We start from the raw sequence: 20,435 nt of genomic DNA on the forward strand, positions 1-20,435 counted from the left end.
TCAGAAAATCAAACAGAGTAAAGAGCTTCAGCATGACATTGCACTTCACCAGGATACCTAGTATTATCTGCAGAACCGAGACCAATCTGAAACATGGAGAGGAGAAGATTATAAGGACCATTTAATAACTCAGAATAAATCAAGTCAAATTGAATTCTTAAAAAGCAAAAGCAAAGGTTTACCTGTTCAAAAATGAGTGTGTGAGAAAAGAATTAAAATGTACTTCTTTTACTTCTACAGGTAAATGTTTCCTATTATGAAAGATTCAGTGCACATTATAGTTCAAAAAGACAAAAACATTACAATTTTATAATTAAAAATAAAAAAATAATACATTTTTAAATAAATATTATATAAAACATTCCTAATAATAATAATAATTCTTATATTTGTTATATTATTTGTATATTAAAAATCAGTTAGAAAATTACAGTTAGAACATTTATATATCTCTAAGTTTCAGATTTTGGCCTTTTTTGTACCCTACTTAAAAAGTGCAACGTCATGCTGAAGTTTTTTGATTTTCTGAAATAAAAAACACTGATTTTAATATGCAACCCAACAAGCCTTCAGAAAGAGTGTTGTTTGTTAATATTATATGATTTCATAGGGTTTGTAATTATTTTGCAGCTCTGCAAAATCCAATTTTAAAGCCCCGATTTTGTGGGGTTTTTTTTAATTATTTAATTTATTTTTATTGCTTAATGTAATGGTATTTAAATTTTTGTCCTGTTTCCAAAAGTGCCATTTATTTCCTTTACAACTTTGATTAAGCAGGCAATAAATGGGTCTTGGATGAATCACAGTTTTCCTTTTCCAATCCTGCGATACCGTAAAGCTTGTTTTCCTGAATTAATGCACCTGCTCTCTCTCTCTCTCTCTCTCTCTCTCTCTCCCTCTCTCTCTCTCTCTCTCTCTCTCTCTCTCGGGCTCAGTGTCACGGTCTCTGGGATGAAGATGACCCTAAAGCATCCCATGAGGAGGATGAGTGTCTTCATCGGGACGATTCTCTGGACGAGCGGAAGATGGCGGTGGCGATTCCACCTGAGGAAGAGAAGAGTTCTCCAGCGTACTCTCTCAAGTCTGTAAACCTCGGCATGTCCGTGGACTCGTCTCAGGTGCACGTACAAATACTTTACCCTGAGCATCGGCCTCACCTGCGGCGGCAGAGCACTAGCGGATCTCGCCTGTCCCGCCGCTCCAAACACGGTGAGGAATCATAATGCAAACATCCCAGATCTCAAATTCACATGCATAGACAAACTCATGCATTGGTTTTACTAGCACTGCTTTCATCTCGATCTACCTAGTGGACAAGCATCATCATTTTAGACAACTAGTGAAATTAAAAAATTTTTCTTGGCTGTTTATAGTAAGCATTACTATGAGATTAACTGTGGTGATGTTTGGTTGCTGGTTGGCTTCACAGGCAGCACAAGCACACAAAACAGCATTCGTAGAGAAAACAGCACCATAGAGCCGGAAGTACCACAGAAGAGCCGCAAAGAAATGATTATGGAGAAGATCCGAGAGCAGCTCATCAAAGCAAAGGTTTATGTGATCAAAAAGTAAGTGTATTTGGGAAAACAGATGTTATTGTTTGAATAAATAAATAGATATATATATATAATACATTTTATATATTAAAAAAACTAAAAATAATAGTTATAAATATTATATAAAAATAACTGATTTATATTAAAGAAATATAATCTTTCTTCACCACTGAGGCAACTTTTCCTTTATGTGGATGCAATGAAGGCTGTGTGGGCGGAGACAAACAATATTAACCAATAATATTAGAGTATATTACAGCATATTAAACTATATTTTTAAGGACTATCACACAATTTGTTTGGTCCATGTTTTAATTTTAAAAGTAAAGGAAAAAGAGTCTGAAATTTTCGCATGCGTCGTATTTAATATTTTTCGTATTCGTTATCCAACTGCTTGCTACAGATGCGGAAACGCAGAAAATCGAACCTGATCCAAAAAATTTTATGATGGACGAAAGTTTCGGAGGCAGTGTGTAAATGTGGTTGACACAACGTGTGGTCGTATTTATTTAATAATGTGTGGAAATTACAGACTCAGTGTGCAGTAACCTTAAATCTCTGTTATACAGCACTGTTTTCCAAAAAAACTAATTACAGGAATTATATTTTAAAAGTTTAAATTTAAGTTTTAAACATTTGATTAATACATTTGGTATACATTTGCATGAAACTATAAAACAAAGAATCCAGAAAATTAAAACAGACAACACAGATTTTTAGAATAAAAATATTTCATATGGCACTATTATTGTTAACATTTGAATAAATGTGACCCTGGAGAACAAAAGCAGTCTTAAGTCACTGGGGTATATTTGTAGCAATAGCCAAACATACATTGTATGGGTCAAAATTATCCATTTTTCTTTTATGCCAAAAATCATTAGGATATTAAGTAAAGATCATGTTCCATGAAGATATTTAGTAAATTTCCTACTGTAAATATATCAAAACTTAATTTTTGATTAGTAATATGCATTGCTAAGAACTTCATTTGAACAACTTTAAAGGAGATTTTCTCAATATTTCAATTTTTTTTTTTTGCACCCTCAGATTCCAGATTTTCAAATAGTTGTATCTCAGCCAAATATTGTCTGATCCTAACAAACCATACATCAATGGAAAGCTTATCCAGCTTTCAGATGATGTATAAATCAAAATTTCGGAAAATTTACCCTTATGACTGGTTTTGTGGTCCTGGGCCACAAATGGTTAAATTGCTCAAATTTAATAAATTCAATTGATTAAACATGCTTTTTGCTTATTTTAATTTAATTAAAGTATTTAAATGGAATCCAGAAAAATTTCAAATGCAAAACATGGAATTTGGGAAAAACCAAGTGTAGCCCTACACTTGAAATGATCCAGTTGGGTAATGGATGAATTCAAGTCATTTGTCTCTCATTGAACACATTATGTAGGTAAAATAGGTTATGAATGCCATTTCATGCTGACTGTTTTTGCTGATTGATGCACATGCTTTCATTCTTTATCCTATTTTTAATATATTATATTAGCCTGTCTCTTCATTCTCTGTCTGTCTTCTCTCTTCAGATTGGTTGAGTTCTATCAGCCCATCCGTCAGTTCTTCTATAACCTGATCCATCCTGAATACAACGCCGTGACGGACGTTTACGTCTTTATGTTTCTAGCAGACACTGTTGATTTCATCATTATTGTCTTTGGCTTCTGGGCATTTGGGGTAAATTTGAAAGTATTTGGAATGATAAAAAGTATTAAAAAAAATTGTACACATGATGCATGCCTGTAGACAGCGAGGTTTCAGATCAGTTCTGCCTTTTTCTCTTCTAAACTGACTCTTAAAATGAACTTTCCTTGGCTGTGTGTTTATGTGTGTTTCGTCTGGCTCACAGAAACATCAGGGAGGTGCTGATATCACATCCTCGCTGTCAGAAGACCAAGTTCCCGGGCCGTTCCTGGTCATGGTGCTCATCCAGTTCGGCACGATGGTGGTGGATCGTGCCCTGTACCTCCGCAAGACGGTGATGGGAAAAGTGATTTTCCAGGTCATCCTAGTGTTCGGCATCCATTTCTGGATGTTTTTCATCCTACCAGGAATCACAGAGAGGTAAAAGAACGATGGAAAACAGATGCAGAATTTAAATTTGAATTAAAATCATTCATTCAGGACCATTTTGATTTTATATTACATTATATGTTCATTAATCCTTTATATATAAAAATAAAAATAAAATAAATAACATTTTTATTTATAATATGCCAAATAATGTATTTTAATCTATCAAAAATATATGTTTGATAGATTAAAATATATTATAAATAAATAAAAAAAATTCACCATTTTAGTGAGAGTAAATTGGACTCAAATTAATTATATAAATTAAATGGACTCAAATTAATAAAAAAATATATATAGATACTGATTAATTGCGATTAATCGCGTCCAAAATAAAAGTTTTTGTAATTTTTTATAATATATGTGTGTACTGTGTACATTTACACATGCATGTATATATTTAAGAAAAAATATGTTTATATATTAAATATATTTATATATAATATTAATTATACGAATATAAATATATACATGTAAATACATAAAAAATATTTTAAAAATATATACTAAATAAATATATTTAAATAATAAATATACACAGCACCCACACATATATTATACTGTATGAACAAAAACGTTTATTTTGGATGTGATTAATCGCGATTAATTGTTTGACAGCACTAATATATATATATATATATATATATATATATATATATATATATATACACATAATAAAGCAGAAGCTCATGGAATTTTACAAAAAAATTCAAATAATTGTTAAACTGTCATTTCATTTCTACATTTAAAAAGAATGCCCTGACATGTGTTTTATCTCCTCTGTGCAGGCGCTTCAGTCAGAACACTATCGCTCAGCTGTGGTACTTTGTGAAATGTATTTACTTCGGCCTGTCAGCGTATCAGATCCGCTGTGGATATCCCACTCGCATCCTGGGAAACTTCCTCACCAAGAGCTACAACTACGCCAACCTCTTCCTCTTCCAGGGGTGAGAAACATGTCCAACAGCAGTTTTTATAGGGGGATGTTGCATGTAATTTAGTGATTGTTATTGTGGAATGAAAAAAAAAACAAATAGCTACCAATGCCGATAATTAAAAAAACGTCAAATATCGGCTGGTATATCGGTCAAATGCTCATTTTTATAAATAAAAGGAAGTTAAAGCAAGCCAGTTATTTTCCATACATAATGGATCCACCTGCTTAGTATGTGTTGTGTGTCCCAGGTTCCGTCTGATCCCGTTCCTGACGGAGTTGCGGGCGGTGATGGACTGGGTTTGGACGGACACGACGCTCAGCTTGTCCAGCTGGATCTGTGTGGAGGACATCTACGCTCACATCTTCATCCTCAAATGCTGGAGGGAGTCCGAGAAGGTAAGAGAGCGAGAAATAAGTCTATCTACATAGGCAGCTTCCTCCTAAGGCAGCATCCTAAGCATCTGTGTGTGTGTGTCGTGTGGCAGCGTTACCCTCAGCCGCGCGGGCAGAAGAAGAAGAAGGTTGTGAAGTATGGTATGGGTGGCATGATCGTGATGCTCCTGATCTGCATCGTTTGGTTCCCGCTGCTCTTCATGTCTCTGATCAAGTCTGTGGCCGGAGTGGTCAATACTCCGCTGGACGTGTCCGTCACGCTCACGCTAGGAGGACTTCAGGTGCTGTTCATCTGCATTCTCACTTCAGATGTCTGCCAGTTTCTACTTTCAGAAAAAACAAGATACATTGCATTGCTATCTATTCTCTCAGGTGTTTCTACTAAAAAGACATTTGCATAAATCAAAATAGACACAAATGAGTCATACAGTAAGATTATAAATCGATAAAACGAATGTGGAAAGCATTTCAGATCACTTGATGAGAAATTGAGTTCATAGTGAGCTGTTGTTATTTTAGTATTATTCATTTACTGTTACAGTGCTTGTTAATATTTTTTGTTTTCATTTTACTTTTAGTTTGTTTTATTAATTTTATTATGTGTTTTGTCATTTTTATTAGTTATTTATTTTTATAATTTTATTTATATTTTTTTCATTTTGATTTGTTTAAATTTTAGTAATTTTATATTATGTCAATTTTATTGGTTACTGTTTTTTTGCAGTATTTTTATTTTAGTTTAAATTTTAGTAGTGCTGTCAAACGATTAATCGCATCCAAAATAAAAGTTTTTGTTTACATAATATATGTGTATATGTATATTTATTATGTATATATAAATACAAACACATACAGTATATATTTTGAAAATATTTACATGTATATATTTATATTCATATAATTTATATGATATATAAATATATTTAATATATAAACAAAATTTTTCTTAAATATATACATGCATGTGTGTGTATTTATATACATAATAAATATACACAGTACACACACACACATATTATGGGAACCAAAACTTTTATTTTGGTTTTGATTAATCACGATTAATCATTTGACACCACTACATTTTAGTAATTTTATATTATGTCAGTTTTATTACTTATTGTTTTTTCTATTTATATTATTTCATTATTATATTATTTTTCATTTTCGTTTAGTGATTATATGTCAGTTTTATTAGTTATTGATTTTTGCAGTGTTTTATATTTATCGTTAATATTTTATTTCAGTTGTTTTTATTTTAGTACATTAACTTAAATTTATTTATTTAATTACATTTTTATCTAAAATGTATATTTTATTTTATTTTATTTCAGCTTTATTTCAATAACCAGCTATTTTTTTATATAGTTTTAGTTTTAGTCACAATAACATCACTGGATCACTGATTTTTTATTTCAGCCTTTAGTATCTTGGCAAAACACAGAAGCACAGATTGAGACATTGTTGAGATCTCTTCTGAAACTCTAGAAGAGATGTGTGAAATTACAGGGGTCTTTTCTCAGGAGAAACATCTGAGAAGCTGGAGACATATATAAATGTCTCCATTTGTTCAGTGCTGTCTAAGAGATCTGGGACCGTATTCACAAATCATTTTATCTTACCACTAAGAGTTCTCCTAAATAGCAGTAAATGTTTTTAGCTAAGGATTTCCTCTTAAAACCTATTCACAAAGCTGCTTAGACCAACTTTTACTAAGGAACAGTGAGAAGTCTTAAGCTAAGAGTAAGGGGCGGGGTTGACCTTGTTGCTATGGATGACATCAGCATGCTTACTAACTATGCACACGGTGATTGGCTGATAGGGAGGGGAGGGGTCTCTGACAGATATTTATTCATAGAAATATTGTAGAGCATTATATGAAGCCATATCCAAATAAAGGTTTGAAAAAGAATGTTAAATAAAGATTTTAACATGCAGGCTAAGTGTCACTAATTAAACTAATATATGTTCAGCTAACTTGCAGGGGCGGTTCTAGGATTTCATCTTTAGGGGGGCTTAGCCCTTAGAGATACAAATTACCTAAATAAACAGTATTTTACTGTGCTTATGAAAACAATTATCTATTAAAGTTACAGAAGTTACTTAGTGAGTGATTCTCATGTTTTTCTTTTGTTGTTTGATTAACATTATTAGCCTAATATAAGAAATGCATACTGACAAACATCCAATATTTTCTTAACGGTTTATGTTTAAGATGTAGCCGACTGCGTTTATTTGGCTACTCGTCAAGACAGCCATTGTGACATGATATTTTGTATATTTGCTTATTTGCTCGAGAGGACGTGAAAGTGAATGATCATGCAAATGTGTTTCAATGGCACAATTTTCTGTTTCTATTTGGTGTGCTATTTGTACGCAAAAACTGGCTTTGGCGTGCATATGAGACACAATGATTAGGTATAGGGGTGTGGGGAAGGTGCGTATCATAAGCACACCAAATAGAAGCAGAAATTTGTGCCATTGAAACGCACTTTCATGAGACCATGCTGATGTTCTGTCTGTGCAGTGCCTCTCAGTGCGTGCGCTCTTCATTCAAATGTGTGCGTGCACATTAACCATCTATCACAGTGCATGATTACCACATTGAGATCGATAAATGAGCGAGAATGATAAACTTACTTGAGGAAGCAGCTCTGGCCTGATAATTCAGATAGCTGATTATAGGTTTAGGGGGGCCGAGACGAAAAATAGGGGGACTGAAGCCCACTTAAAAAGGGTCTAGAACCGCCCTTGGCTAATTGTCAGTCTCTTACGTGCATGCTTCTCGTAGTGGATGCATATAAACCGCCTTTTAATTAACAGAGTAGAATAATCGTGGCAGATAGTAAGACATGCAAACGTAAAAGAAAAGCAAACTGGACGCAAGAACAGCTGTAACGTCTTGCCCAACTGGTTAATGAAAAGGATGTAATCAAAGGAAAATGTGGTGTTGTGATAACCTCCAAACCCTAAAGGCAATACCTTTATAAAAGCTCATTATCGTCAAATGTTTCTGAAATGTTTATATTCCAAGGCAGATTGCCCGCAACAGCCATTTTAGGATAGTTGTGAGTTGGTCTTAGTAGTCCTCTTCAATACTCCTAACGTTTCACAGATTCAGGAGCTAGTTTTAGTGCTAAAACGCTTTGTGAAATACTCTTAGAGCAAAAATTTAGGAGTCCTAAGTTTAGGACTGAATCACCCACTATTTTTAAGATTTTCTCCTAAATCGGCGAGTTAGGAGCTACTTTTAGCCTTAAGATGTTTTGTGAATACGGGCCCTGATATTTTTGTCTATCCTATGGGAAGCGTTCAAATCTCAAGTTGCCTACCATTTGATAATTAACATGGTTGTCTTTTTTCTGTTCTTGTTTGTTTTATTGTTTTCAGCCAATCTTCACGATGAGCGCCCAGCAGAATCATCTAAAAACCGTGTCTTCCAACGAGTTTAATAAGTTTATGGAAACATACAAATCTGATGCAGTAAGGGACTAAGTGTCTATTCAAATCGCAGCAGCTACTTTGTACTTTGACATGAACGTGTTTTCTAGTAATTTACTGATATATAGAAATGATTTCAGATATCTGATTAATAATGTCCAATAGAGTTATAAATTGAACATGTTTAGGACTATTTGGATATTGTGGCATTATTTGCCACACTATTTAATACATATTCATCTACAATCTACAATATTGTAAAATAATAAGGGTTAATTTAGGAATTAATACTATTTTTGAAATACTACTCTCTCTCTCTCTCTCTATATATATATATATATACTGTATATACATACATAAATAATGTATATGTTTGATACCAATACGGATCTGACAACAAGCTAATATTGTATGATGATGATAAACTGTGCTAAAGATGCTTGTGTCTCCTACAGAATGCCATCCAGTTCCTGGAGTCTTATATTCATGAAGATTTGACAATAGCCCATCTAGAAGGAAGTTCCAACTCACTCTGGACCATCAGCCCTCCGAGCAGGGACAACCTCATTAAAATGCTCAATAAGACAGAAGAGAAGTTTCCTCTCACCTTCACCTGGTCCATACAGAGGTACTGTAGAGTTCAACATCACACCAGCTCACAGGCTTACACTGAGCACTTAGAAGAACCTGGTCTGCTGGTAACTAATGGGTAAAATAAAAATAAAATACTGTCCAGATTTCATCCATTTTATTATATTTTACTAGATAAAATATTTATCATATTAAAATTTGCTTTTTTACTCACCCTCAGTCCATCCAAAATGTGAAAAGTGACTTTTTTTCTTCAGTAGAACGGTAAAGATTTTTACCTGAAAGTGTGCTCCTTGGCAGGGGCGGATCTACCGGGGTGGCAAAGCTGCTCCATCCCAGAATTATCACAGAATAAAATATAAATGTAAACAGCGTTTCATGTGCTAATAACTAGATTGAAAGACAGATTTATGCTGGCTTGTCTTAAAGTCTTGTTTAAAAAACGTAAATAGTTTTATGTTCCAGGTTATTTAGATATTCTAGGTGGTTGCTAAAGTGTTGCTAGGATATTCTGGGTGGTTGCTAAAGTGTTGCTAGGATATTCTGGGTGGTTGCTAAAGTGCTGCTAGGATATTCTGGGTGGTTGCTAAAGTGTTGCTAGGATATTCTGGGTGGTTGCTAAAGTGTTGCTAGGATATTCTGGGTGGTTGCTAGAGTACAGTATATAGTTGATAGTGTTCTGGGTGATTACAGACATTCCCACCTCTGTTAATAACAGAAAATCAAACATTTTCAAAACTGATCCAGTTTCAGTGCTTTGATATGATTGTTTCTTTCTAACGTTAGGAAATTCAAAAGTTTTTGTTGCTCTTAAACTTGCACTAAAATGTGATTTTTACCATCCAAGTAGACTATGTAGTATTAATAGAACCGCTTGCCCTCTTTAGTGATACAAGTTCAGAAACATTTATAACCTGTTGAAGTTTTTTTATATTGTGTAGTAACTTGGTAGCACTTTATTTTACAGTGTGTGTACTTCCCTGGTACATACATTCTGAATCAAGTTTTTCTTTCATTTGTCTCTGAAGATCATCTAGTTGTTTCTTATCAAATTTGAGATTCATTTCCATCTTATGATTTTCTATTTTTTCAGATAATGACTTTGTTTCTTTCTTAGTGAATTCAATGATCAAGTGCATTAGCTTCATCGAACAATGATTGAGAATCTCGCACCACTTTTTGCAGAACTCAGACTGCAATATTTGTGAACACAATTGTGTATGTCAGGCCATAAATCCCAAAAACTATGCATGGGTGTCCCTGGGAGACCCATGCCACCCCTTTGCCACCCTAAAAAATTATTTCTAGATACGCCCCTGTTCCTTGGTGATTCATAAAATGGAAGTCAGCGGCTGCCCATCTTTGAGAATTAAAATGAATACCCGTGCCTCCCGATGATATATTGAGGTCTTATGAAGCAAAATGATCAGTCTGTAAAATAAACTAGACATTATTTATAACATTATTACCTGTAATCCAGAGCCTCAGGCAAACTGTCCGGAGTGATGTTCAGTTCATGATCGAATTATTCTTTTGAACCGGTTCTAGCAGACTGAATCCTCTGAAACAGTTCACAGCTCGAGCAGCACAGATCTACAAGTTACTTGATCAAAACTTACTTTCAGATGTCTGACAGTCGACTCGAAATGAGTCAAAATAGCAGCCTATCTGATCCCATGATGAATGAACTGATTCAGTGCTCCACTTACTGAACAGAGGAAACGGTTCGACTCGGACCGAAGACCGATGAGCTAATGATATGTGCATGTGTGAACCGAGCACTTGAATGAAGGGGCCAAATTAAAGTTTTTATGGTTTATTTTTGTTTTTGTAAAAAGGTGAGCTGATGAACACCAGTTCAATCACTTTATATGTTTCAGACATGCAAAACATCCACGTTTCACATCATTATTTGGTGCTTATAATTGCGTATACATTATGAAACATATACATTGCGTAATTATGTACAGTAAACAAATTAGTGAATTGAACCAGTTCTTTGAAACCGAAAGAACCAGTGTGCGGAAAACAATCAGATTTCCCTGTTTGCCTGAGACTCTGGATTACAGGTAATAATGATGTACATCGTTTCATTTCATTAGACCTCAATAAATCGTCAGGAGCCGCTGGTATTAATTTTGTGTTCCCTAGTATGCTGTTTTTGACTCTCAAAGTGCTGGTAGCTGCTGACCTGCATTATATGAATCACCAAGAACCATAGGCTCCCGATCTATGTTTCTGCCGGTGGGTGCTCAACCAGACCAACCAGTCTTTTTTTATATATACACACACACATATATATATATATATATATATATATATATATATATATATATATAAACACATTTTCACTGCTAATTCCGCAAGCAAATGTTAACTGCACTAGGCTATACACATACGCAACAAATGCTTGCAGCATTCTCATTATAAGTAATTAATTGCACTGGGTGTTAGTTTTTTCTAGAGTATAGAATCTATACGTTCGATGAATTCACTACACAAAACACACACACACGCACAAAAATGTACGCACTGCAAATATATTACCAACCAAATAAATTATAATACACCAATTCTTTCTATGAGGGTTGCGCTTCTCTAAATAAAATGATTTAATAAATACCTGTTTACAATAAGCAGTTATTCATGCATACACAGGAAAAAGTTTGAGGGTGCACACGTAATATCTGAGAGAGCGCAGAGCCATAATCTCTATAAATGAGAGAGCAAGCATGCTGCAAGCCGAAAGATTCGTGCTAGCACTCTCTCGTATAACAACAGTGCACTCACGACATTTGCCATTAAAATAATGCCCAAAATAGAATAAAGTTTTAAAAGCTGAAATCCATTTCTTATCGGTTAAAATAAACAGAGACTATTCGAGCCCTATAACAGCGCCTTTGCCAAGGACCACGGGTTCAACTAAAAATCTTCTTTACGGTCACCTACATCTTGGATGACCTGAGGATGAGTAAATTAACAGCAAATTAAAAATGTTTGGTGAACTATCCTTTTTAATATTTCTATACAAATATATCATTATATATTTAATAATTTTGTCAAAGTGCGGAAATTTATTTATTATTTATTAATTTTATGTGACCCAGGCATGTTCCCATTCAGTCTGTCACTCCGAGTCACGTCGGATGACCAACGAAATTGGGATCTCGCCAGAGAGACCAATCCACTTCGAGTGTAACTAAACGAGCCAGTGGACATTGGCATGCGGTAATTCGCATCCAGCTGCTGCTGATCACAGCGTGAGTATAAGAGGCAGCAGGTGCACCGCATTAATTCATCCTTTCGCTTCGGAGCCGAGCAGGGGTGCATCACTACTGCTCTCTACTTCGGTGTAGCAGAGAGAACGAGAGTGTGGGTGTTGGTGGTCACGGTCTCGTGGCTATCAAGTACATGCTGACAGTCACACCAGGAGTGTGCGGTGGCCAGTTCCCCTGCGTGCTTCAGCACTAAGAGAGCATTTTTTCTAAAAGAGCAACACGGGTGATAGCATATTTTTAAAGCGTCCGGTGGAGTCAGAGGTGATTTGAGGATTATGGTGAGGGCTTCCCCAAGAGGATTTTCTCACCCCTCACCCGCACTCAGCAGCCGGTGGTGTTGCCGCTGGGACCTCTGCAGAATGGGGTTCACCACCCGTTTCCTTCGGTGCTCCCCCTGACGACCAGATGTCGATCACTGCATCGGAGGGCGAGCTCTCTCTCTCCGGGGATGACGACTCGGCTGCGTTGCCCCCTTCGGATGTGGTAGCATTGTCCAAGCCAGACCCAGAGATGACGGCTATGCTTTCCCGGGCCCAAATCCTCCACCACGTCCCGATCCTTCGAGGCTGGACGAGTGGTTTCTCGGTGGGTCGCGCTGGTTCTCAGCACCCCCCTCCGGTGCCATTCTTTCCGGAAGTGCATGAGGAGCTTACAGGATCATGGAAGGCACCTTTCACTGCCCGAAACACATCTTGTGGCTCCTCCGCCCTCACCACCCTTGATGGTGGGGCCGCTTTGGGGTACGCGGGCATCCCCTCGGTGGAGTGGTCTGTGGCCATGCAACTGTGTCCAACAGCCATCCTAATTGCAGTGCTGTTGGCGAAGGATGCGATAGAACCGGTCCCTCCAGCCGATATGAGGTCGGGGTTTTACAGCCCTTACTTCATTGGTCCTATCGCCTGCCTTATAGGAAGGATCAGGAGGCCTACACAGGGCACTGGAAGGGGCAGCTCCTGTGGTGCTTTGGTAGGGATCCCAATTTCGTCGGTCATCCGACGTGACTCGGAAGTGACCGACTGAATGGGACCGTCTCGGTTACGTATGTAACCCTCGTTCCCTGAAGGAGGGAACGGAGACGTCACGTCCCGTCGCCACAGTCGCTGTACCACCGCTGAGCTGCCGGTTCACTGGCTCGGCTCCTCAGCGAAAGCATGAATTAATGCAGTGCACCTGCTGCCTCTTATACTCACGCAGTGATCAGCGGCAGCTGGATGCAAATTAACGCATGCCGATGCCCATTGGCTCATTTAGTTACACTCAAAGTGGATTGCTCTTTCTGGCGAGATCCCAATTTTGTCGGTCATCCGACGTGACGTCTCTGTTCCCTCCGTCAAGAAACGAGGGTTATATACGTAACAGAGATATTTCATTCAATCTTTACCCTGGTATCATCTCATGAGAATTTGTTCTGCATTTGAAGACATGATTGTTCCACTCTGGTCAGAGACTGAGGTTTTCATTAATGAATTAACTGAATTAATTTCTGTTTGGTTTCATTTGCTGCATTTGTCCATTAGGAACCTCAGTTTAGGTGCCAAAGCTGAAACTGCAATAGGGAAACACTATATTGACTTGGACAATAAAACGAGAACTAAACTAACAAGTCTACTGCATGGAACTGTTAGCAACGTGTGAGTTTAAGCTTCAAACACAGACATATTTTTCTTTACTTGTTTACCACTAAAAAGACATTTGCCTGAATGATAATTTGCAATGGTGTTTTTTATTAAGGACCATCGAAAACATTTTTCCAAGATACATCAGAGCACCGAGCGACTCCAATGCCAAGCCGATTGAGCAACTTTACCTCGGTAATACACCAGCTCTCCACCATTTGGTACATTGCTATGCATTTGTACAGCAGTCAACATGCCTGTTTCTCTTCACTCTTCTGTGTGCTCCCTAAGGTAAAGGATACATGAACATCACGCTGTCCTTACATAAATCCAGCAAAGATAGCGCAGAGGGCGTCCAGGAGTGGTGGATCGTGAATCAGAGAGAACTAGGGCTGTTACCTTTGGGGACAGCCACAACTGTAAACAAATCTGGTCTGGATCTCTACATCATCAGTGACCAAGTCAGTCCACCCAGTCTGGGCTTTCTGGCTGGTTATGGGTGAGTGACATGAAACATCATAGTCTGAAGTTATTTTTCTGTCCTTCCTAAAGAGACAAAACTGTGTGTCCAATCAGAACATAGTTGAGGTGTCACATATAGTTAAGAGGAGGTGGATTTTTGACCAATGAGAGTTTGTTATGGGTGGGGCTTCTCAATAGAGAAAACACACAACTGATATGCTTCTACAACTAAAACTCACAGGACTGACATTAAGGAGGTATATTGAGTGTTGTCTGTTTAAGAATCCTTTTTTTAGCCAAATTAAATTCAATACAGTGATGCACCAAAATTTATATAGAAAATCGTTTTATAATACACTGCTGGTCAAAAGTTTGGGATTGCTAAGAATTTTATTTCTGAAAGAAATTACTGCATTTATTCAGTAAGGACACATTAAACTGACAGTAAAGACATTTATAGTGTTACAAAACTTAAAAAAAGTTATTTTGAACTTTCTATACATCAGAGTCCTGAAACAAAAATCACAGTTTTCACACAAATATGAAGCAGCACAACTGTTTTCAACATTTATAATAATCAGAAATGTTTCTAGAGCAGTAAATCAGCATATTAGAATGATTTCTGAAGGATCACGTGACAAAATGCACGTTATCTTAAATTGTAATATTTCACAATATTGCTGTTTTTACTGTATTTATTATGAACTAAATGTAGCCTTGGTGAGTGTAACATTTAAAAAAAAAAAAAAAAAGCTGCAGTCCGTAACTTTTTTTGGTTAAAAATTATCCAAAATCAATATTTGAGCAAGTACATAACCAGCCAGTGTTCAAAACTATCGCCTTACTTTAGCCCGATTCACAACAGTAAGCTTATAATAATGCTTTCTAATTTGAGTGGTACGGGTAGGTTTTTGCGGGAGATTTGAGCATGCTGCTGCGTCATTACGTCACGACTGTAAACATAAATAATTTTCCTGGCTACTAGGCTATCGCATGTGAGGATCCTTCAGGTGTCGCATAGTTTTCAGCCTTTTCTCACAGCAGCTAGAATAATTAAATGTATCATTTTGATGGCGGATTGTAATCCAGAAAGTTTTATGTGTCTATGAAACACGTGAATAAAATTAAATTATATTCCAGTTTTAAATGTGCTTCTGATTACAGATAGCCTGGGATTACACAAGATTTGTATTTTAAAGAAAACCAGTTCGAAGGGAGCATAATTAGCTTTTTGGGTTAAAGAATTTCTTAATATGAAATTCGAATGGCATGACAATTAGAGTAGACTGTGCAGATATTGAAATCTACACGCTAATACACACTATACTCATAGTCACGCAATGCTTATGTTGCTAACATTAATAATTTGAGAATAAAGTATAACAATAATAATAATTTGCATGGTATGAAGTGCTAACCGGTCTTTAGATTAAATCACCATTGGTAGCGCAATTTATTGTAATGCTTTTTTCGTCAGTTGGTCAGAACAAATGTAGATAATTCAGCAAAAAGCTGCATTTCCAGGTTACAGACTGCAGCTTTAACTTTTGGACTGCAGTGTACTGTATATTTTAAATAATACATTTTTAAATAATCTTGACTAGGCATTAGTTCAACAATTACAAAATATTGACTGATATGATGGATAAAAAATTGCTAATAATTGAAGAGATATGTGTGGAAAATTGAAGAAAAAAAAAGGTAATTGCGACTTTCTTTTTCACGATTTGGACTGTTTTTTAAGAAATAAAAAAAAGTCAGAATTTGTCAGATACAAACTCAGAATTCTGATGTTTTTCTCACAATTCCAAATTTAAATCTCAGAATTCTGAGTTAAGGCACAGCTCACCCAAAAATGAAAATTCAGTCATCAAGACTCACCCTCCACTGTGTGAGTTTCTTTCTTCTGCTAAATACAAAAAAGAAAAACTAAAAAGTTTTTAAGAATGTTGGTAAATGGAAGTCAATGGCTATAGTCAACTATTGGGCATCCAACAATGTTCAATATATCTTATTATGTATTTAGCAGAAGAAAGAAGCTCTCACAGGTTTGAAACAAGTGGAGGGTGAGTAAATAATGACTGAATTTTCAGTTTAGGGTGAACTATCCCTTTAACGTCTCGCAATTCTCAGAATTGAAAGGAAAACAGTTAGATTTGTGCCATATAAAATTGCTAGAAAAGACCATTTTGAGAGAAATGTGTTTTTTCTTTAATTCCATGGTGTAAACTGGCTTCCATTGATATTTGTTATAATATGATATGCATCCCATCCGAATCAAATGAACATGCTTTTATCAGTCTGTAAGGAACTTAACTCGGTTGATAATGCTGAGCTGAACGTGTGAACCTGCATGTGCACAGGATCATGGGTCTGTACATGTCAGTGGTTCTGGTTATCGGGAAGTTCGTGCGCGAGTTCTTCAGCGGGATCTCGCACACCATCATGTTCGAAGAGCTGCCCAACGTGAACCGGATCCTCAAGCTCTGCACCGACATCTTCCTGGTCCGAGAGACGGGAGAACTGGACCTGGAGGAAGACCTGTATGCCAAACTCATCTTCCTCTACCGCTCTCCAGAAACCATGATCAAGTGGACCAGAGAGAAGAGTGAGTGAGTGAAGATGAGGACGCTGATCTTCGGAGGAACTCCAAACTAACCACGAGAAGTGCTCTTTCCCAAAGCGCACGGTTCGATTGAACTGGAGAAGCATTGTTCTTCATGCTAGTTTTCATCCAGTGGACGTGCACTTGTTTTTTTAAGGACTTGATAAGTGAACTTTAGGGCTTCCAGGCATGCGCCACTTTGATACGACTTTCACCTTTGGGAGTGCATGCAGCGTGATGTACGTGGATGAGAAATACTCAGCCTACTACAGACTTTAGGCTTGATTTTTGACGCCTCTCTCTGAATTCTGAAGGCGAGAACCGAAGCCCTGTAGGTGGCGCTGTGAATTATGTAACAATCTCTATTTGCCTTATTTCATTTGTACAATCAACTAGACGCATCATTATCCACCACCTTTCTCAGGAATACATTCGGATCATTTCACCACGACGGGATAGCGTCCTTTTTTCTCATGTACGACAAAGTATGAAGAGGAACATATGCAACAGTAATAACTTCACTCCTTGGGGACTTTAAGGAGATCATCTGTAATTTATGAACACAGATTTGGAATGTGAAAAGGACGTTTAGTGTTTTATAAGGCTTGAAGTATAATGACTTTTCATAACTAATGGGAGATCACATTAAAATGAATGATTTATCAGTTTCAGCATCTCTGGATAGTTTTTATTATTATTATTATTTAAGAGCTTTATTCATGAATGTGTTTCTGTGTGCATTTCTTCATATATCTACATGGTTTTATGAATGCTTTACATAGAAATTTGTTCAGAAGGAATTTTGAATGTTTCTGTGTACATTTGTTTGTAAATTCAAATGATTTCATGATTGATTTACATGGAATTAGTTCAGAACTAATTTTTTGAATGATATGTTTCTATGTACATTACTTCATAAATCCAAATGATTTTAAAAATGATTTATTCAGAGCGAATTTTGTTTGTTTGTTTCTTCTTCAATTCATTTCATGAATGATGTGCACAGTTATTGTTCAGAATGAATTTAGAACGAATTTCTTCGTAAATCCATATTAATTTCTGAATGATTTACACAAATTTGTTCAGAACAAATTTTGAATGCATTTCTGTGTATACACTGTAAAAAAATGAAAATTAAAAAAAATATTGGGCAAACTTTTTACTCTTTTTACTTTAAAAAGTTTACTCAACTTCTTGTTTTAAGTTTATACAACAAAAAGTGGAGAAATTTGCTAAAAAATAAGTTGAGAACTCAAAAATCTGCTGAAGCTGGTTTAAGTTCAACTTTTCTTTTTTTTTTTTTTTTACAGTGTATTTCTTCTTCATAAAGCCAAATGATTTCATTAATTATTTACACGTAAATTGTTCTGATTTTTGAATGTTTCTTTATAAACAAAGTCTTTTTAAGAATTATTTACTCGATGTTTTTCAAAAATGAATTTTGAATGTTTCTGTCTATATTTCTGTAAATTCAAATGATTTTATGAATGATTAACGTAAATTAGTTTAGAATGAATTTTAAATGCATTTCTGTAATTTTTTTCATAAATCCAAATGATTTTATGGATTATTTACACAGACATTTGTTTAGAACCAATTTAAATGTGTTTCTATTGATATTTCTTCATAAATCCATATGATTTTATGAATTATTTACATGGAAATTGATTCTGAATGAATTTTTGGTGTTTCTGTGTACATTTTTTCATAAATCCAAATGATTTGATCAATTATTTACACAGAAATTTGTTCAGAACAAATTTTGAATGCGTTTCAATGTACATTTCTTCATAAATCCAGAAACAGATTCATTCAGAGTGAATTTTGAATCTGTATATTTAATTGTAAATCCAAGTTGTTTCTCGTTGTTTGCAATGAATTTGAATGTGTTTCTTCATAAATCCAAGTAATTTCTGAATGAGTTGGAGAAATGTATTCAGAAATATCATGGAATATGAGTTGCTAAACCATTTTCACAATGCAACAATAGCGTAAAATGGTTTTGCGAATGTTTCTGCTCGTTGCGCTTCATTCATGCAACACGAACAGAATGAACATTTTAGGTTAGTTCTGCTCATGTTCCATAAATGTGGAAACATTTGACTTGTGGTGAAAGTGAATAATGAATATTAGTTATTAACAGATAGACTACATCCTTGAAGGCATGAGAGATTTGCAGATTGTTACAGTAGATTTATTAAATATGCATCGCCAGGACTGTTGTGCTCGTCAGAAAGTTGTTGGTACATGAGGAAGAATCTGACTCACATTTGTACTACGTACTTATATTTATTTGAGCAATACGACAGGCGGGTGGACCGTAAGGGAAATGAAATCCATTTTTGTCCTACACCTTTGGCAGCCATACTCAGGAAGGAGCTTTCTATGGATCAGGGTCTCACGGATGAACCGCTGGAGTCTCCGCTAGGCTGTAGATTTACAATGGGATCATGTACTCATATATATATATATATATATATATGACTATCAATGTGAGCTCCACGCCGACGGATCATGTTGTGCTGATGCTTGAGGAGAACATTGAATATTGTTTATTGAGTCCATCTCTGAACTATGCATTAAAGACAATGTAGCATGAATGAAAAATAATGTTTGACATGAAACGCTTTCATTACCTTATGTGTGCAGAACTTTTACAGCAACATCAAAATGGGGAAAAAAAGAAAACTTTAGCTGGATGAAACGGGAAATGGGAGTTTATTGATTTCAAATAAAGCACACAATTAAAGGACAACGTTTTTTGTACTTCTCAATTTTTTATGTACATGATTTACACTACAGTTTTAAATCTGTAATTGTTTTGTGAAAGAAATTAATGTTTTGTGAAGAAAATGTAGCAGTTTCTACAAAAATATGAAGCAGCACAACTGTTTTCAGCATTAATACTAATCAGAAATGTTTCTTGATCAGCAAATCAGTATATTATTATGATTTCTGAAGGATCATGTGACACTGAAGACTGGAGTAATGATGCTGAAAATGCAGCTTTGATCACAGGAATAAATTACGTTTTACAATATATTACAATAGAAAACACGTATTTTAAATTTTAATAATATTTCACAATATTACTGTTTTCTGTCTTTTTCTTTTAGTTAACCTGTATGGTCACACTTTATTTTAAGGTCCAATTCTCGCTATTAACAAACCATTAACTATGACTTTTACCTCAATAAACTCTTAATTTGCTGCATATTATTATTTAGTGCGATAGTTGTTAAGTTTAGGTATTGACTAGAATTAGGGATGTAGACTACATATTCATCAAGAATATGTGCTTTATAAGTACTAATAAACAGCCAATATGTTAATAATATGCTAATAAGCAACTAGTTATTAGTGAGAATTGGTCCTTATACTAAAGTGTCAACATTTATTTGCAGTAACATGTTTTGAAATGACTCTCTTTCCTGGCTTCTCTATAACATGAGTACAAGATGGTG

General features: G+C 35.6%; 1 protein-coding gene across 1 annotated transcript in view; it reads left to right on the plus strand.

Annotated features, from left to right (window-relative positions):
• Positions 1–16,982, plus strand: part of piezo2b (piezo-type mechanosensitive ion channel component 2b) — a gene marked incomplete at both ends in the record, with an annotated part of 95,601 nt that extends 78,619 nt beyond the window's left edge. Inside the window, 13 exons of the mRNA XM_079379152.1 lie at positions 936–1,209; positions 1,430–1,568; positions 3,108–3,255; positions 3,428–3,642; positions 4,440–4,598; positions 4,837–4,984; positions 5,074–5,262; positions 8,369–8,461; positions 8,875–9,047; positions 13,806–13,919; positions 14,020–14,099; positions 14,196–14,403; positions 16,730–16,982. Of these exons, the coding sequence (XP_079235278.1) occupies positions 936–1,209; positions 1,430–1,568; positions 3,108–3,255; positions 3,428–3,642; positions 4,440–4,598; positions 4,837–4,984; positions 5,074–5,262; positions 8,369–8,461; positions 8,875–9,047; positions 13,806–13,919; positions 14,020–14,099; positions 14,196–14,403; positions 16,730–16,982 (2,193 nt within the window). The remainder of the gene's footprint in view (positions 1–935; positions 1,210–1,429; positions 1,569–3,107; positions 3,256–3,427; positions 3,643–4,439; positions 4,599–4,836; positions 4,985–5,073; positions 5,263–8,368; positions 8,462–8,874; positions 9,048–13,805; positions 13,920–14,019; positions 14,100–14,195; positions 14,404–16,729) is intronic.
• Positions 16,983–20,435: the final 3,453 nt, after the last annotated feature.

This window comes from Barbus barbus (assembly GCF_936440315.1).
Source record: "Barbus barbus genome assembly, chromosome: 26".
NCBI classification, from domain to species: domain Eukaryota; kingdom Metazoa; phylum Chordata; class Actinopteri; order Cypriniformes; family Cyprinidae; genus Barbus; species Barbus barbus.